Source organism: Saccopteryx leptura, chromosome 5, assembly GCF_036850995.1.
Source record: "Saccopteryx leptura isolate mSacLep1 chromosome 5, mSacLep1_pri_phased_curated, whole genome shotgun sequence".
In the NCBI taxonomy this organism is placed as follows: domain Eukaryota; kingdom Metazoa; phylum Chordata; class Mammalia; order Chiroptera; family Emballonuridae; genus Saccopteryx; species Saccopteryx leptura.
This window is the reverse complement of record NC_089507.1, coordinates 205143923-205163682: the sequence shown is the minus strand read 5'-3', so window position 1 is coordinate 205163682 and position 19760 is coordinate 205143923. Positions and strand designations below refer to the sequence as shown.

Sequence of the window (19760 nt, the reverse complement as noted above, 5' to 3'; positions counted from 1 at the left end):
TTCCCAAATTATTTTCTAGCATTTATCAGGAAAAAAAATCCCACCAAAAATACTATTGATGTTATAGTGTGAATTAGGACTTTGAGCTATGTAGTGCCTTAAGAACCTTTCTTTTTCGCCTGACCAGGCGGTGGCGCAGTGGATAGAGCGTCAGACTGGGATGCGGAAGACCCAGGTTTGAGACCCCGAGGTTGCCAGTTTGAGCGTGGGCTCATCTGGCTTGAGCAAAAAAAAAAAGCTCACCAGCTTGGACCCAAGGTCGCTGGCTCGAGCAAGGGGTTATTCGGTCTGCTGAAGGCCTGTGGTCAAGGCACATATGAGAAAGCAATCAATGAACAACTAAGGTGTCGCAATGCGCAACAAAAAACTAATGATTGCCCTGGCCGGTTGGCTCAGCGGTAGAGCGTCGGCCTAGCGTGCGGAGGACCCGGGTTCGATTCCCTGCCAGGGCACACAGGAGAAGCACCCACTTGCTTCTCCACCCCTCCGCCGCGCTTTCCTCTCTGTCTCTCTCTTCCCCTCCCGCAGCCAAGGCTCCATTGGAGCAAAGATGACCCGGGCGCTGGGGATGGCTCTGTGGCCTCTGCCTCAGGCGCTAGAGTGGCTCTGGTTGCAACATGGCGACGCCCAGGATGGGCAGAGCATCGCCCCCTGGTGGGCAGAGTGTCGCCCCATGGTGGGCGTGTCGGGTGGATCCCGGTCGGGCGCATGCGGGAGTCTGTCTGACTATCTCTCCCTGTTTCCAGCTTCAGAAAAATGAAAAAACAAACAAACAAAAAAAAACAACTAATGATTGATGCTTCTCATCTCTCCGTCCCTGTCTATCCCTCACTCTGACTCTCTCTCTGTCTCTGTAAAAAAAAAAAAAATAATAATAATAATAAAAAAGAACCTTTCTTTTTCTTTCTTCCTTTCATTGCTTTTTATGGCCTTAAAATTGATATTTACAGAGTGACATTTGTCACTCCCTTATAGTCTCTGTACATTCTTATTTCATTGTGTTCTTAGGGTATGTTTTATCCCCTGAAGTCAAGATGGAAATGCCCCAGATATATTGTTCTTGGTGTTACAGAAATTATCAAATGAATGCTGTAAACTAAATTTAGTTTTTCTTTTTTTCTTTTTAAAGTAACCTGTGTGCTTGGTTAGGAAGGTTTGTTTTGTGGTAATAAGCTGCCTCTAGTTCTTCTCTTTCATTCGGAGTGCCATATCTCCTTCTTGTTTGAAGAGCTTTAATTATGCAGATGATTATAATCAGAGTGCAGTATATCTAGGCTGACCCATTAACATGTGTTGTGCGTGCATGTGTTATGGAAAATCTGCCTTTTTTTATTTAAAGAATTAATTTTGTTCCAAATGTAATTTTCATATTTCAAGTGCTAATTAATTCAGTGGGTTGTGTGTTCAGCCTCTGAGCTTGGATTGTTTCAGCATGCCTAACGAGAAACATGCATCTTTTATTATAGTCGTGGTGAAAAAAACATTTAAAAACCTGAACATTCACTGTTGAGTGATACTGAATATCCTCAGTTCACAGACAATCTGCACAGATCTTATAACACAGTTTTTGAGTCACAAGTTTGACAGATTTACCATTTATTTTGATATCTTTTACCCATTATTGTTTTAAGAGTAATTTAAACTTTTTTCATTATGGAAAATTAAAGTAATATACACAATTGTGCAGAATAATATCATGTTTTCAATGGACCTATCACCTGGTTTCAAAAATAACTCACTGCCCATCATATTTCAGCCCCCTCAAAGGAAAATAACAAGCTGAATTAACTTAAAGCAATAAATATTAAAGCCAAGACTTGATGCCAGATATGTTTAATTTCACAGCTCCTGCTCTTAACCATTAAATTATACTGCTTCTCAGCACAGCCCCTTTGTTAAGTTGTTGGGGGACAGAATTAAGGCTCTTGTTACAGATCCTATGTTGGCAAGCCTCAGACTACGTGAACATACCTCTTCTTGCTGCTTATTTGAATAACTAGCTATTCTCCATGTTTCCCCAGGATTTCCCGAAGCAAATGGTAGATGATTTTCAGAGAGGGTATGCCCCTGTTGATAGGTTAATGATGTTGTTACATAAGGGAGTAGGTTTTGGTTTTATATCTCTGAGTCTACAGTAAAGAATCACATCAAAGTTGGAGGGAGGAGATTAGAGTGGGTGAGATTTGATTGCTTTATAAGAAGACACCTTCAGAACACCTGTAAGAACCATAGAGGTAAAACCATGGCCCACACTACAGTGTGTCCGTAAAGTCATGGTGCACTTTTGATTGGTCACAGGAAAGCAACAAAAGACAATAGAAATGTGAAATCCGCACCAAATAAAAGGAAAACTCTCCCAGTTTCATATCTATTCAGTGCATTTCGATGTGGCTCACGCACAGATTTTTTAGGGCTCCTTAGGTAGCTATCCCGTATAGCCTCTACAGACTCGTCACTGACTGATAGCCTACCAGAACAGGGTTTCTCCACCAAATTGCTGGTTTCCTTCAACTGCTTATTCCACCGAGTAATGTTATTCCTATGCGGTGGCGCTTCGTTATAAACGCACTGATATTCACGTTGCACTTTGGTCACGGATTTGAATTTAGCAATCCACAGAACACACTGAACTTTCCTCTGTACTGTCCACATCTCGACTGGCATGGCCGTGGGCTGCTCCGCTGTATACACGGTGTTACGTCATCATCTGCGCATGCGCACATGCTGCCACATTCTACAGAAACTGGGAGGGTTTTCCTTTTATTTGGTGCAGATTTCACATTTCTGTCATCTTTTGTTGCTTTCCTGTGACCGGTCAAAAGTGCACCATGACTTTATGATCACACTGTACTTTGAGAACAGATGTCTGAATAAAATACCAGTTTAGAGATTTTCGGAAGGCTTCTGCTATTTGTTTATATAAGTGTTTTTTTTTTGTTTGTCTTTGTTTTTAATTTTTATTGTTTTTTAGTGGAAGAGGAAGGGAGGGAAAGAGAGACAGGAACATTGACCTGTTCTGTATGTGCCCTGACTGGGGATTGAACCTCTGCATTTCGGATGATTCTCTAACCCAGTGGTCCCCAACCTTTTTTTGGGCCACGGACCGGTTTAATGTCAGAAAAAATATTTTCACGGAACCGGCCTTTAGGGTGGGTCGGATAAATGTATCACGTGACCGAGACAAGCGTCAAGAGTGAGTCTTAGATGGATGTAACAAAGGGAATCTGGTCATTTTTAAAAAATAAAACATCGTTCAGACTTCAATATAAATAAAACGGAAATAATGTAAGTTATTTATTCTTTCTCTGTGGACCAGTACCAGATAGCCCACAGACCGGTACCAGTCCAGGGGTTGGGGACCACTGCTCTAACCAACTGAGCTATCCAGCCAGGGCTTTTTAAAAATTTTTTTTATTAGGACCATAGAAGAACTTTATTGACAGGAGGGGTTCTGTCGGTGTTGGGATCATTGTATTTCCTTTGGCCAGCAGAGGGTGCTCTGTAATAGGTTATGAGTTAAAATCGTGTTCCCATTTTGTGTTCACAAATCTCCTTTCTATGGTAGGCTTTATTCAAGGTTAAGACCATTATTTATTTCTAAATATATTTTAAGTAACCACAGCAACATGAGGGCAATGTCTTTATTTTATTTAGGTAGGAGTTTGGATACCTCATACTTGGCAAAGTTCAAGCAAGACTGAAGTCAGCCAAAACCTGTCAAAATAGTTTAAACTTTTCTTCCCTCTTCCCAGATTTCTCAGAATTCTTAACCAGAATTGATGCTTTCTTTCTGCATCATGGTACCATGCATATACTTTTGAAGCTGTCATCAGCTAAAATGGCCCTAACCAAGCAATTGAATAAATTTTAAAAATAAAACTTCAAATTCTTGTGCAGAACTGACTTGGGAAACGTTATTTTATGCATCAATATAAATATTAATAATGCCAACTTATAGTTTTTGTTGCCTAGCCTTTTTGGTTTTCATTTAATTCACTTCCATGTTGCCTTATGCTTTCTTGGCCTAATGGCCTTTTTCTTTTTTTACCGATTCACGGTAGCTCTTTAAGTTAGATACTAATTTTTTGTCAGTTATATGCATTGTAAACATTTTATCCCAGCTTGTGACTTTTACTTTTAATTTTGTAGGGTCTTTTCTTAAACAGTAACTTTTACTTTCATGCAGTCACATTCGAATTTTCTTATGCTTTTTGTGTCTTCTTGAAGAAATCTGTTGCTATCCAGATAACTGAAAAATAGTCTCAAATATACGTTTTTCTTTTAAGTTATAAAGTTTTACTCTTTAGGACTTTATAATTTGTCAGAAATTGGTTTCTGTTTACAAAATGAATGTAGTTATCTACTTTTATTTTTTTCTCTGTGAAGGACTTGTTTTCATCCTCCATTCAGGTGTTTGATTTATATTGTCTTTTCAAGCCTTCCTTGACCATCTATCTAAAATAAATTCTCTTTTCCCACAGATTACTACTTGAAATTTAGATCATTATTTATTCCATATAATGTTTAGCAACAGTGTATAACATTTTGTAAAATAGCACTGGGGTTTTGAATGAATTGTATTGAATATATAGATTAATTAGTCAGATTTGCCATCTTTATGATATTCTTCTTCCTGTTCATGAACATGGTTTACCTTTCCATCTGTGTGGCTGATTTCTTCTGTCCTTAGATAACTTTGTAATTTTATCCACAAAAATGTTTTAAATCTAAAATTGACTTTTTTTTGGATTGTTTAATTTCTTCTAGGTTTCCTGGAGCTTTTGTTTGTTTTTTTTATTTATGAAGATAGTCAGATAGTCATCTGTGAATTACAATCCTTGTTTTTCCTGTTGATCTTAATACTTACCAGTACATATTTTTGAGTCTTACTAAGATCTCCAGTATGGTAGTAAATAATAGAGAGGATAGTGGGCATTCTTTTTTTTTTAGACAGAGTCAGAGAGAGGGATAGATAGGGACAGACAGACAGGAATGGAGAGAGATGAGAAGCATCAATCGTTAGTTTTTTGTTGCGACACCTTAGTTCATTGATTGCTTTCTCATATGTACCTTGACCATGGGGCTACAGCAGACCAAGTAACCCCTTGCTCGAGCCAGCAACCTTGGGTCCAAGCTGGTGAGCTTTGCTCAAACCAGATGAGCCCGCGCTCAAGCTGGCGTCCTCAGGGTCTCGAACCTGGGTCCTCCACATCCCAGTTCAACGCTCTATCCACTGCGCCACCGCCTGGTCAGGCGGGCATTCTTGTCTTATTCCTCACCTTAGAGAAAATTTTTCTCATGTTTTACCATTAAGTCTTATTTTGTAGCAGGATTTGGTGTAGATATCCATTATCAGGTTAAAGAAGTTCTTATCTGTTTCTAGTTTAAGAAATTTTGGTTTTTAATCCAAGTTGATGTTAAATTTTATTGTTTCTTGAGTCGAACACCTAGCTGTTTAATTCTCCTGCTTAGTGATGCATTCAGTTAACATTGTCATTTTCCCTCTAGTTCTGTTTTGGCTGCATCCCGTAAGTTTCATACGCGGTACATTGTAAATCTTTTTTCCCAACTTGGCATGTTTTGTGCTTTTTATATTTTTCTTTTTTAATCCATGAATTATTCAGAAGTGCTTTTTAAAAACCAAGTGTGTGAATTTTAAAAACTGCTTAATTTTGATTTTCAGTTTCAGAGAATTATGGTTAAAGAATATGGTCTGTGTGGTATCAGCTCTTTGGTATTTTCTTGAGACATTTGTGTTAGCATGTCAGTCATATTGTTTCTGATATTGGTATTTTGTGTTATTAAGACTCACAGTGTGAAGATTAACAGACAAGGTTTTATTAGCCAGATTGATGGAAGGACAAGTCAAATGGAGTAAAATGTTAATGTTTGAGGAATCTCGGTGAAGGGTCATCAGAGTTTTTTGTACATATAGAACTATGCCAACATAATGCATTAAATGATTTTCAGTCCATGGTTTTCAGTTTTTAGAATTATGCCTCAAGAGGCTAATTTGATATAGTTTATAAATTGAAAGAGTTTCACTTAAGAATTTCCTAATAAAATAGTATCTTGAGGTTGTTGATTTTTACTAACTGATACAGATATTATTTCTGTCTTTAATATTGATAGAAATATGTGCTTCAGAAAGTCAAACATATCCCAGAGGTTTAGGAAAATGTTAATTAGCCTTATTATGCATCATTCAGAGTAATATATTGGACACTGGATACCATTAGTACTGTAATAATAAGGAGATTTTATAGCTGTTGTCTCCTGTGCATTTTAAATTAAATTATATGTGGGTTTTGTTGATGTAGCTTAATATGCAAAAAAATGATTTCACTATTTCATTCTCAAGCAAATGTCATTTTTTAAAAGAAGAGAATTTCTCCTATGTTTTATTTGATCATTATCAAACAGGGCATTAATATTTAAGTGCTAAAATGAGAACTTCTAGTTTTATACTAGAAGTATAGAAAAAAATTCAAGCTTTCAAAACATTAAAAATGTTTTGGTAGATAAAGTATATCTATGTATATTTGGTAAATATAGCATATACTTTAATAATACTTTAAAGATAAAGTATGTTTGAAAGCAAAAAAAATGTTTGCAGAGGCAGTGATAGCATGATCTTAGAGCAACTGAAATAGCCTGATTTGCATAAATTTAGCAATTAAGTGCTGTTGCCTCAAATGAGGAAATGACAGGAGAAAGGATGGCCATTTAAAATAATATGTACCTCTGGCCCTGGCCAGTCAGCCCAGCGTGTGGAAGTTCTGGGTTTGATTCCTGGTCAGGGCACACAGGAGAAGCGACCATCTGCTTCTCTCCCTCTCCCCCTTCTCTTCCCCTTCTCTCCCACTTCTTTCCCCTTCCCCTTCTCTTCCCCTTCTCTCCCCCCTCTCTTCCCCTTCTCTCCCCCCTCTCTCCCCCTTCTCTCCTCCTTCTCTCCTCCTTCTCTTCCCCTTTTTCCCCCTCTCTCCCCCTTCTCTCCCTCTTCTCTCCCTCTTCTCTCCCTCTTCTCTCCTTCTTTCTCTCTCTTCCTCTCCTGCAGCCATGGCTTGAATGATTTGAGCAAGTTGGCCCCTGGCACTCCATGGCCTCACCTCAGGCACTGGAATAGCTTGATTGCCAAGCAATGGATCAGTGGCCCCAGATGGGCAGAGCATTCCCCTTTAGGGGGCTTGCTGGGTGGATCCCAGTTGGGCGCATGTGGGAGTTGTCTCTCTGCCTCCCTGCCTCTCACTTTTAAATGTATATATATAATATATACTCCATCTACTAAAGATTCGACCCTAGTTCTCCCTCCCAGGTCTCATTGGCTCTATGGTATCGTGACCCTCGTCCCTACCGCATTCCCAAGAGATACACAGTGGTCAGTTCCCCTCCTATCTCCAGGCCTGTGAGGCTGAGGATTGGCAGAACTTGGATGACTGAATTGAAAGGTTTCCACCAACTCAGAGCCTTTCAAATTAAACTCAGTGAACTAAGGGAGTAAAAATATGGTTTCTCTTTAAAACTGGCAGTCCATTCATAATTTTTAATTTTTATTCTAGAGGAATTGCCACATTAATCTCTTTGAAATGGAATTTTAAAGCGTAGTGTCATAACTAAGTTTGGGTGACCCAGAAGCATGTTTTAGGTAAACTTCTGTGATGTATTCTGTGTAAAAGCATTTTGTATTGATGGTTCTGCAGAAAGTCATGAAGACACCTATTGTTGCTGAGTCTCCACACGTTAAGACATCAAATCCAGGCTCTTGTTGAAGTGATTTTATTTCACCACCATCCATCAGATACTAATTTCAGAGCTGCGTAGGATGGAAATTCTTGACTCACAGCCTATTTTCTTTCCACCTGCAGTTAGTTGTTTGAAGGGGATTGTTGTAACATTGCCTCCCTTGTGTGTTATCTGTCCCGTTCTCCCGGACTCAGATGATAGCATTTGCAAGGACGGTACATAAAACATAAAGGACCGCCGGTATTTTAGCACTTTTTTACCACAATAGGCCTACTGTCCTATTTCTGATCCGCAGGATGTTTATAACTATCATGAGAGACTATTCGTGTTCATGTGTCCTTGCTGCCACTCACAGTCAGCATCATACGAGAGTTACAGATAGCATTAGAGTAGTGACCCCTCCCAGAGCTAAAACTTAAACATTTAGTTGTATTAGACTCATATCTCTGAGTAAGAACAAGAAAAAGAAAAAGTAGTAGTGGAAAGAACAGTAGTTTGTGAAATCGGTAATTTGGTTTGAAACTTGGCAGAGTCTCACGGACTGAGTCAGCCTGGGCAAGTTACTTCCTTTCTTGACCTCAGTTTCCTCTTCTGCAGAAAAGGGGCATACAAATTCCAGTTTTGTAGGGTTGTGAAGATGATATGAGTTAATATATGTAAAATCCTTCATATAAATGCTTCAAAATGGTAGGTAGGTTATTAATTATATGAGCCTTTTAATGTATGGCAGAGGAGTTTTCCTTGGACCTACAATTTCCTTGACTCAGGGCTACTTTTCAGCATCCTGACTGCTTTTCTCTTGCTAATTAGGCTTGTAGTTTTCACTGTTGGTATTAATCATGTTTTTTAAATGCCACCTCCGTGTCTGAACACTGTTATGAAATTGGTCCATTTAAAGGAAGATCACTTGTCAGTTTCAGTAATGTTTTTTTAAGATGTGCTGAAGAGAGAGAGGGAAAAAGAGCTAGTGTGTATATGAGTGTGTGTGTGTGTGTGTGTGTGTGTGTGTGTGTGAGAGAGAGAGAGAGAGAGAGAGAGAGAGAGAGAGAGAGAAATTCCTTGTAAATAAGATGATAGATGTTCTGAGAATCTGTGAAATAGCTCAAAATACAAGATGGTGGATTTTAAAGAGGGCTGGACTTTGGATCCACATGAGCCTTCCTTTGTGGAGTTTCAAACTCTTATCTTAATACTGTGGAATGTATTACTGACTGGAATTTTTTCCATTCCTGAAAGATAGTCACTGTGGTTCACTGGGTATTTATCAAAAGCTCCTCTTGGGTGAGATTCACAATAGAAGAGCAGACATCTTGGTTCTTAGACTTTTCTCACAGTTGCACAAATAATTCAAGGTCATTGTGCCAGAGTGGAGACTAGATCCTAATTGTTTGTGCAGTTTGTCTAATTGTGTCCAGATGTTGGGCGCACTTTTATCTTTGGAAACCATTAACATTCTTGATTCTTTTAGGATGAGCCAAAAAGCACAGACTCTTGGTGCCTGAAAATTCATTCAGAACACCCTGCCAGACCACATGTTAGGATATGAAAGTACCAGATCTCAGCGTAACTTGGGTAAAAGGCTCAAGACCTATATTTTGGGTATGATAAGGTGCTCCGTAAGAATTCAGCTGGTGAAAGGTGAGCCAAGAGAGGGCAGCAGTGTGATAGTAATGAAGGGCAAAGGAAAATGTGTCCCTAAAGATATACTTTGGCTCTTATGCCTACGAAACAGATAGATCAACTTCAGTCAGTTAGGGGAACATATTTCTGTTTCTCTAAGCTGTTTTTGACTTCCTTACTCCTCTTGTTCAGCTAGAAAATGGGGATGCATTTTGATAAATTTAAATGGGTCTATAAACAAAGTAGGTGATTCTCTTAAGTGTTTATGTTCTAGAAAAGATCACTTGAAATCGATATTTGTTAAAATATTATTTAATACCAACCGAGAAGCACTTATTAGGTCATTACTGTGTACTGTACAAACACCAACTGAGATGTTTAATGCTGACAAGGAATTTATAGGTTACAAGGAGAAGATGACAGTCACTGGGACCATTATCTAATATTTATGGAGTGCCTACTGTACTGTACCTATTCTTTCTTATTCCTTGTGTGGATGAAGCATCCCCTAGGTGCTTCAGATAGTGGTATTTGATGACAACATAGCTTAGTTAACATTATAGGGCCTCTACATGTGAATGTAATGTAATCCTGGGCCAACTGCTAGGTAAGTAGTAGAGAAAAGTGTTAAAGGGTCTGTAATATACAGAAAGGATAGGGGAGGCTGTTCCTGGCAGGCACAATGTCACAAAGGTAGGAAAAAACATTGAATATTCTGTTTGGCTGACGGGGATGTTGACTTTGATATTGGAGAACATTGAATGCCAAAATAAGGAGTTTGAACTTGACTCTGTTGGTAGTGGTATAATATAAAGACATTTTATCAGAGAAGTGATATAACAAAGTGTTTTTTAAGAAGAGTTAATTGGATGATTTGGAGTTTGAAAAGACCAGAAAAGTTGAGACCGATTAAGAAATTGTTGAAATAACATAGGTATGGATTATTCTCACTTGTAAGCCTTTTATATCTTTTTAGATGCGCTGCCTCTGTTCCTTCAGTTAGTAACCCATTGAAATTTGGATTTAGATCTCTTTGAATACACATAGGACGCCCACCAGATTTAAAGAACTAGAGCACCATTGCTTAGCAGTCAAGTCAACGTACAGAGAGGCACTTACCAGAACTGGCTAACTGGAAGAGTTATTTCAGCTGGGCTCCAGGGAATTTTATAACTTATGATTCCAGTAATTCTTAGTGGTTTCAAAGAACATTCAAGGGAACATTTATGGCCACACACAGAAACTTAAAGTATAACTTGTGTAATTAAATGAGTTAATACATGTAGGTTCCCAGTAACAAAAACAAAACCAAAAACCACACACACATAATAAATGTTAGATTGAGAAACAAAACAAGCAACCTTATGATAAGGCATATTATTTCAAGGAAGAAAAAAAGTTCTGAGGGATTAAGTTTTGTGAAACTGAGAAGAAAATGCAGGCTGTGTCCAACCTTCTAGTTTAAACAGAATTAATTACTATTAAGGTAGAAAAGAGTTATTACTATAGAAATTAAGGAGAGAGTAGTTTGACCATTGTGGTTTACTTAGTAACAATCTAAAAAATGAATGTTGAAAATGGAAGGGCATAAAGTTTAATGTCTAGTTGATGGTCATTCCAAGGGAAAAGAGGGGTTCAGACTTTGATCAAGCTTCTTCCCAGTTATGACGACTTTGCCATTGTGTTATAGTTTCTTTAGAAGGACCCAGAAATAAAAGCAGTAGTAGAGGAAAGAAGTCCTGCTAATTTTTTTAAATTGAGTTATTGATACATAATTTGCATATCATAAAATTCACTCATTTAAAATGTGCAATTCAGTGATTTAACACTCCAGAAGTTTTTACTAAGGACTGTTTTTTATAAAAACTGCTATCGCTTCTAATTTAGAATTTTGTTTAAAATGAAGAGAATATACTTTCATTAATTTCCCTTACTGTGCCAACAGAAAGTCTTAAGTAAACAGGCATCTTTCCAAATCGTGAGGTTGCTGGGGTAGTGGTCAGTATATTTTTTATTAAGTCAGAGAATATAAGGAGATCTACAGTGTTAAGGTAGAAATGGTTGCTCAGTACAATGTGCAGCCTGAACCCATCCAGGATGACTGGACCCAATTTTGGCATATGTTATGGATAAATTTGCACTGGAAAATAAACCAAGGCACCACAGTATATCTTATACTTGGTAAACAATGTTCTCTGGATAACTTTTCAATTTTCCCAAAAGACTAATATATTTCGGTATTTTTATTACATCCATGTTAATTTTGAGTTGGCAGAGGTAACCTAACCAACTACCATTATGTTTTGATAATAAGGGATATAGATTTTAAGAAAATTATTGAAATAAATAAATGTGCAATTCAGTGGTTTTTAGTGTTCTTACAGAGCTGTGTAACCATCACTGTTATCTAGTTTAAAATATTTTATTATTTTTAAATTGAGGCGTAATTCACATATCATAAAACTCACCATGCTAAGGTTACAATTCTGTGGATTTTAGTGTATTAACAAGGTTGTGCCACCATAACCACTGTTGAATTCCAGACATTTTCATCACCCCCAGAAGAAACCACAGCCCTGTTAGTGGTCGCTTCTCATTGCTCCCTTCCCTATCCTTAAGCAACCAGTAATCTGCTCTCTGTCTCGCTGGGTTTGCCTATTCTGGGCATTTTATGTAAATGAAATTATACAAAATATGGCCTTTGTGTCTGGTTTCTTTCACTAAGTTTAATGTTTTCAAACTTTATCTGCTTTGTAGTATATATCAGTACATCATCCCTTCTCATGGCTGAATATTATTCTACTATGTGGGACCCTATTTTGTGTACAGTCTTGATTTTAGAACATACTGATCACTCCCAAAATAAACTTCACATCCTTTAGCAGTACTCGCCATCCCACCTACTCACCCCAACCCCATAGCCCTAGGCAACCCCTTACCTTCTTTCTGTCTCTACAAACTTGCTTATTCCAAACATTTCATATAAATAGTCATAGAATTTGTGGTCTTTCGTGACTGACTTCTTTGATTTAGCATAATGTTTTTGAGGCTCATCCACGTTCATGTATCAGTATTTTGTTTCATTTTATTGCTGAATAATGTCCCACTGGGTAGAGATACCACATTTTATTTATCTATGCATCAGTTGATGGACATTGGGGTCCTTCTGCTTTTACATAGCATTTTTTTCAAAGGAATATAAATACAGGCTACCGTTGCTTATGAATTCACCCCTTTGTCTGTGGGCTTAGACAGATTGCCCATTTAGCTTGCCAGATGCTGCTTACAAAGACGGAACGGGCCAGCCCCAGTATAGGAATTCATGCTTTTCCTCCATCAGATAAAAGAATCCGAGCAAGGCATGGTTGTTTTCAAAGTTTGACTTCTCTGCTCTCCCTGTGGCTTCAGGTTTCTGGTATTATCATTCAACTAAACGTCTTCATTCCCTGGGATACACCTGAAAAAATGTCCTGGCTGACATTGGAACAAAAAGCCCACCAGGCAGCTGGAGCCCTGGGGACAGCACTGCCTTTAATCAGCTTGGAATGATTCTCTTACGCTTTCAGTACTGACAGGCTGTTGTCCAGCGCACTTGATCATCTAGCTCCAGAGTGCTGAAAGAAAAGTCCAAAGATAAGGTTACTGGGAAAATTCCATTCTCCAGCTCTTTCTACACTCAACTCAATGGCAGTTCTGACATGTCAAGAATTTTCATTTTGGTTTTAGAGAATTTGCAATATGAGATGCAGCCAACTAGACTTAAAACCTGATGATGAGGGTTCATATTCTATCCTCCATGGTCACGAGCCATGAAATCTTGGGGAAATGTCTCACCCATAAGGTGGAAATAATAATACATACTTCAAAAGCCTTGAGGCTTAAGTGAAATAGTACCTTGCCTAGCACTAGGCAGGGTGCCTAATAAGTGCACGTTTTCTTCCCTCCTGCCTATGTTCATGGTGACCATGACATTGGGATGAGAACCTCATGTGACAGCACCGAGTAAAAAGCCAGAAACTTAGGAGGTACCCAGTACATGTAAGTCGAATGTGAACTTGAGTTTCCAAAGAGTGATATTCTTATAGAGAGTGGTGTGTGTGAGTGAGGGAAAGAGACAGACAGACACTGTGTCAGTTCTTGCTGTATCACCTCAATGTAGTGGCCAGCTGGTGCACAGCAGCTGGCTCTGGCTGCTTTAGAGAGGGCCTCTACTAAGATAGGCTGTTGACTAAAGCCTCTCTCCACGTGGTATTTCAGCATCGAGTGGGCTCACCCAGCTTTATTTGCATGGTAGTAAGACACAAGCACTTTTCAGGTACCTGCTTTGGTCTCAATGGCCAAAGCAAATTGCATTGGCTAAACCCAGAGTCATTGTGGAGGGCCCTACAAGGGCAGTGATACCAGGAAGAAATTATTGTGGCCATTTTTACAAACAGTATACCTTAGATACTACTGTAATTACTATAGAAACGCAGATATGTTTACTGAGAATTATTATCAGTCTATAAAATCAGGTTGAAGACAGGTACAATAATTTGATGACAGTGTTAAGGATATGTTGATCACAGCTGGCATACTGTCTCCTCCGTATAAACAATCTATTGCTTAAACACTCAGTTGAAAAGATAGAATAGTTGGTAATTAACCCCAAAAATAAGTCTCTGAGTTGAGAAGGACTATTGTCATTTTATAACTCAAATATGAAGAAAACAAATGTTGTCCTTTTCTCATGTAAACAGTGATAGAAATTCAACAAATGATTCTACTCTAGCTTGACAGACCTTTGATTTTTACGCCATGTTTTAGAATTAGACCATGGAAAAGTTATCTCTAGTGTTTCATCACCTGGTTTAAAGACCTGATTTTCTAAAATCCACCAGTATTGTGCCTGAAAGGAATTAATGAAGCATCATAGAAGTATGCAGTACTAATTATACAGTTTTTATTGTTAGATATGGTACTTTCTGAAACAATGTCTTTATGGTTTCTGTAACAATTCCACAGGCAAACATTCTAAATGACCTTTTATTGTCATTTTTATTAGTAGATTAATCTCAGTAGTTTTTCTGTGCATATAGATGGATGGATAAACAGATAGGAAATGACAGGAGTGATGAGGAGAGGTTGGTGTATGATATACATGCAACTTATTCTCAAACAATAAGTGTGTATTTTCTTTTTAGGATTTTATTTATTGATTTTACAGAGAGGGGAGAAGGGGAGCGAGAAATATCAACTTATAGTTGCCTCACTTTAATTGTTCATTGATTGCTTCTGATACCTGTCTTGACCAGGGGGCTTCAGCTGAACCAGTGACCCCTTGTTCAAGCCAGTGACCATGCAGTCATGTCCATGATCCCACGCTCAAGCCGGATGAGCCCATGCTTGAGAAAATTCTTTTCAAACAAGATGATATTTGTTACAAAAGTTTACTTTCAGTTCATCATTTGTCCTGGCTTATAGTGTATGGGTGCTTATTAATTTTTAAAAATTTGTGATGTTTTCTTCACACAAAAGGTTTTCATCTATTCATTTTTTATGGCATCTAGGTTTTTTCCATAGTTAGAAAGCCTGTTCCACACCCAAGTTTTAAATGTATTCACACATGCTTTCTTCTAGTACTTAACGGTTTCCATTTTTACAATTAGAGCACTTCTCCATTTGCAGTTTTCCTGGTTTAAGGTTATGAGGTGTGGATCCAGTTTAATCTTTTCCAACTAGCTCTCCAGTTGTTTGGATAGCCATCTTGGCTTTCTATTTTGTTTCCAGACTTTCTATTCCGTTCAGCTGGTCAAGGTCTCTAGTAAAAGTACACTGTCTACCTTATATGTCAGCAGCTGCTTGGCTCAAGGAGGCTTTCCAAACACTCCTTTTTTATGTGTAGGATTCTGTGTAGGGCTTGCTACAGAGTTAGCGGTCTCAGAGAAGGGGACTGATTGAGCAGAAGGACTTAGGTTCCTGACTTGTTGGCAAATCCCTAACACCCCCATTTAACAAGTTCATTTTGTTGTAGTTCCTTCAGAACTGTATTATGAAATAATACCCTAAGTTTAACATAAAAATTAAACAGTAAGCATGAAAAGCACTTAACATCATACCTAGGACAAACAAAACGAAACACACACTCAGCACCTAATCACTGAACTGGTCTTGGCCAATACTGTGTTTAATTCCTAATAAGTAAGGAGGCAGCAAACAGTGAAGTAAGCTATTGGCAACGTCTGGAAGTGGTCAGATCTGGGATTGGCTGCTGTTAAACTTAGCAGTGGAGATAGTGAGCAAGATGACAAATGTCTGAGAGGCGGTCAGGAGTCAGGAGATAAGAGAGCAGGGAACAAGGGTGCCAGGAGAGAAACACTTGCTATTCTTTGTCTTCTAGACTCTTCCCCATCCACTTCTTCTTCCTTCCTTTTTAAGTAAATGTGAATTTATTAGAATGCTATTTGGATATCACAGAACCATGTTCAAAAATAGGATGAAACCAAGGTACCTTTCTTTCCATTTCTCTTTCAATTACAGTTTACATTCAGTATTATTTTGTATTAGTTTCTGGTGGACAGCACAGTGCTTAGACATTTAAATAAGAAGTACCCCCGCTGGTATTTCTGGTACCCACCTGGCATCATACATAGCCCATACCCACTTCGTATGGCTCTAAACCTTCTGGTCTTTTTTCCTAGTTATTGGAGAGAAGGGCTATATAGCCCACACGTTCATGGAAAGCACTAAATAAAAACGATTTCCCAGTATTAGACTACTAAGCACAAGCACTGAGCCACTTCAACACATGAAATAGGTACACTGAGCTAGCTAGGTTTTTACGTCATGCTGAGTAAAATTGTTCTCTTTGCTGGTGCTACTAGCTGTAACCAGTAGCTGCTACCTTCTGCTGTCATATAACTGTTGTTACAGCTGCACTGCTGTGATAACTGCCCCTCTCTGTACCTGCTGATGCTTTTCTTAGGGATGGTTTGAGACCCAGCCCAACAATATCTTCCCTGACTGCTCCACCTGGCAAGAGTCCTCCATCTTCTGGGCACATGTAACTCTTAGGATCAGTTCTATCTATTTAATGCTTGTCCTATACTATCTTTTTTAAAAAAATATTTAAAAGAACTATGTATGGGGTCTTGGGTGCTAGATTTATCAGGGTGACTGCTTCATAAGTTATATAAATATCTAATCACTAGATTGTACACTTGAAAGTAATGCAACATTGTATGTAATGTAATTGAAAAATAAAAAAACTATTCAAACAAAAAAAATGTTAAAAAGAAGTAAATAAAATCACCTACAATCCTATTATCAGAGACAAATCCTAAACATTGTGGTATATTTTCTCTCAGTCTTTTTATTTTTTTCTCCTATGTATGTGATTTTACAGAATTGATATCATACTGTGTGTTTAATATTGTATCCCATTTCTCTCAACTTTATCATTAACCATTTGTAAATGGTATTTTAAAAGTTATATAATATTTCATGGAGTGGATTGTGATTTACTTGTATTTTCTTTTTCATGAGTATTTTTCTCTTTGGTCCAACTGAGACTTTCGAGGGAAGTCACCCAAATGAATAACCCCCTCTCCTTACAGCAGTGCCTGTAGAGAATATTGTATATGTCAATAATTAAGAAATGTTTTTGCTTGCTCCTCCATTTTCAGGCTGATCCTACAGGAACTATTTGTTACAGGGGACCCAAAAATATTGTTTGCAGCTTACTCAAAACCATTGTATCAGCCAAGTCTTTCCACCTAGAAAAAGGGACCCGGATGAAAAAATTGCATGTGTTTTAGGGAGGCTGTGAGTCCTTTGAAACTGTATGAGGAATATTTTCAGTGAACATTTGTACATATTCCTATAGTTTTCAGAAGACTTTTGAAGAAGTGCTTATCTTAACAAAAAGGCACAAAACCAGAGGCTATCCGTACCCCCTCTGGATGAAGAGAGATCTATTTATTAAACTTACCTGAAATCTAAGTTACTGTATCTCACCTTTTGTTTTCTTGGTTTTCAGGAAGGGATGAGACCATGCAGCCCGCAAAACCATCATTCCTTGAATACTTTGAACAAAAAGAAAAGGAAAATCAGGTCAACAGCTTCGGCAAGAGTGTGTCTGGCCCCCTGAAGAACTCTTCGGATTGGAAAGTCCCACAGGATGGAGACTATGAGTTTGTGAGTAGTGCTGGGGGTGAGCGGCTCTGTCGGCTGGGAAAAGCTATTTGAAATATCACACCTCCCCTTCTGTCGTTCCACTGAGAGTGCCTGAGCATTTCCCATGCGGTTCAAGTCCCCTCTGACCACCCCTGCAAGTCGTTCCTGGGCTGGGGCCTCGTGAGTTGGAGACAACAGCATTTTGACTGATATTTGAGCAGTTATGGTTCTCCCAATTAGCGACATCTTTTTCACTTTAACAATTCTTTATTCACTTGCCATTTTTCTTTTGTCGAGTTTGAAATTGTTAATGGTAGAAGGAATATTCAGTCATCAAATGAAAATGCACTGTCTTTAGAGGTTTGTCTGAGATTGTTTTTATTTGAGTTAGACCAGAAGTCAGTTAATGCTGTTTTGTAGTATGTTGTTTTGCTCTTATCCCAATTGTAGGCCCTTTGAAAGGATTATTCTGAATTCTGCCCAAGGATGAATATTAAGTTATTCCAGAGTTTCTTGTGAAAAACTGGGTGTGTTTTTTCCTGTCTCCGCTCTGGGACATTCTCCTTCGGCCACAGACGCTTGTTAATGTTCACAAAGATTTAATGAGTAGAGGCAATAAAAAATTTGGGGGAAAAAAAAGTAAGCCAAGGAGTGTGCATTCCTTTCCTGAATATTTTTAGAAAAGAATTTTCTCTTTAAGAATATTTACATTTTTGTTTTAAATTTTTATGTTCTTAAATACCATTGTAATTCTATTGTTGATTATAAGCTTAGTTTAGGTGTTACGTAGTATTTGGATTCTGAGAGGGCTTTTTAGTCCTGGCTTCCCATTATCCTGCTGACTGGCTTAGAGGAAGTGATGTCATCCTTCCATAATATACTTTCTACTTTTGTAGAGTGGCAGGAATGTCATGGCTGTACAGCTAACGATAGAGATCTTTGGAGGACCAGAATAACTCACGTGAGGTTATTTCACTGATTAGTCACTGAACCCAAGTTAGAACCCAAGTTCACATGTTTTATCATGTTCTTGTTCATTCATTCATTTACTCATCATCTACTCTGAAGCTTCATCTGTTGTTACTGTCTGCTTAGTCACTCATTTATTTATTCGTTTTTTTGAGTACGCTTTTCTAGGAATATAGTAGAGAATAGAACAGCCCAAAATCCGTCCCTCATGGAGGTTTCATCCTAGAAGATGGAAATAAGGAAATATATTTAGTGTGTCAGATAGTGGTAAGTGTTGTAGAAAATATAAAGCAAGAAAGGGAGATTGGTGGGGAAGGGAAGTAAAGAGAGAGAGATAAGAATGTATTTATATTTTATTAATACTGTATGATTTTTGAGCCCTGGCTGGGTAGCCCAGTTGGTTAGAGCGTTGTCCCAATATGCCAAGGTTGTGGGTTTGATTCCCAGTCCGGGCACCTATAGGAATCATCCAGTGAATGCCTAAATAAGCGGAACAACAGATCAATGTTTCTCTCCCTCCCGCCCGCCCTCTCTTTCTCTCTTCCTCCTCCCCCTCCCCTTTCTCTCCAAGATCAATAAATAAAAAATTTTTAAATAAATAAAAATAGAATTCTAATGAAGCACAAAGAGCTAATAACCTAATATGTCTCTGAAGTTGTGCAATACTGGGCCCATCAGAATATAAAACCATTAAAATATTAATTCAAAATTAATTTGATAAAAATAACAGAAACAGAACAAGACTGATTGCTTGGATTCCCAGCGTAGTTATAAAGTTATAAGCCATTCACAGCTTTTTGTGGTAAGGAAGGATACATTTTAGCCCTGAGTTTTCCCTGGAGAGTGATAGTCTCTGATTTTTATTAACTTTATCTTAACTATTCTTTTCTAGATCAGGGCTCCAAATAAGACGGTGAAATAGAGATTTCTTGGGGTTTTTATAAAGAAGCTTTACTGAATTATTAGGCCACAGTTGATTACTCTTTTTTTTAGATTGTACTTTTTGCTTTTGGCTGCACAGTTTAGAAATTAGACGTTTGGTGGGAGGTGAGAATTATAATTTAACATCATGATTGCCATGGTAGCAGAGATGCTTTATTTCCATGTGTTAAGTTAATACTCTCAAGGGTGCAACTTGATGTTTGGAGGAACCCAGGTACCTAGAACTTGAAACCTTATCTGCCATCTTACAAAAATGAAAGAAGCACTCCCCAAACTTTCTGTCTTTGAATTTATGGTCCATTTGTTTCAAAATGAATTTTTTAGACTTTGTG

The 19760-nt window shown here is 38.1% G+C and overlaps 1 protein-coding gene across 2 annotated transcripts in view; it reads left to right on the top strand.

The window, feature by feature from the left end:
- Window positions 1-19760, top strand: part of STK4 (serine/threonine kinase 4) — an 84248-nt gene that overhangs the window by 28665 nt on the left and 35823 nt on the right. For both annotated transcript variants that reach the window (XM_066387693.1, XM_066387692.1), the window contains exon 10: window positions 17381-17538. In XM_066387693.1, coding sequence (XP_066243790.1) covers window positions 17381-17538 — 158 coding nt within the window. The remainder of the gene's footprint in view (window positions 1-17380; window positions 17539-19760) is intronic.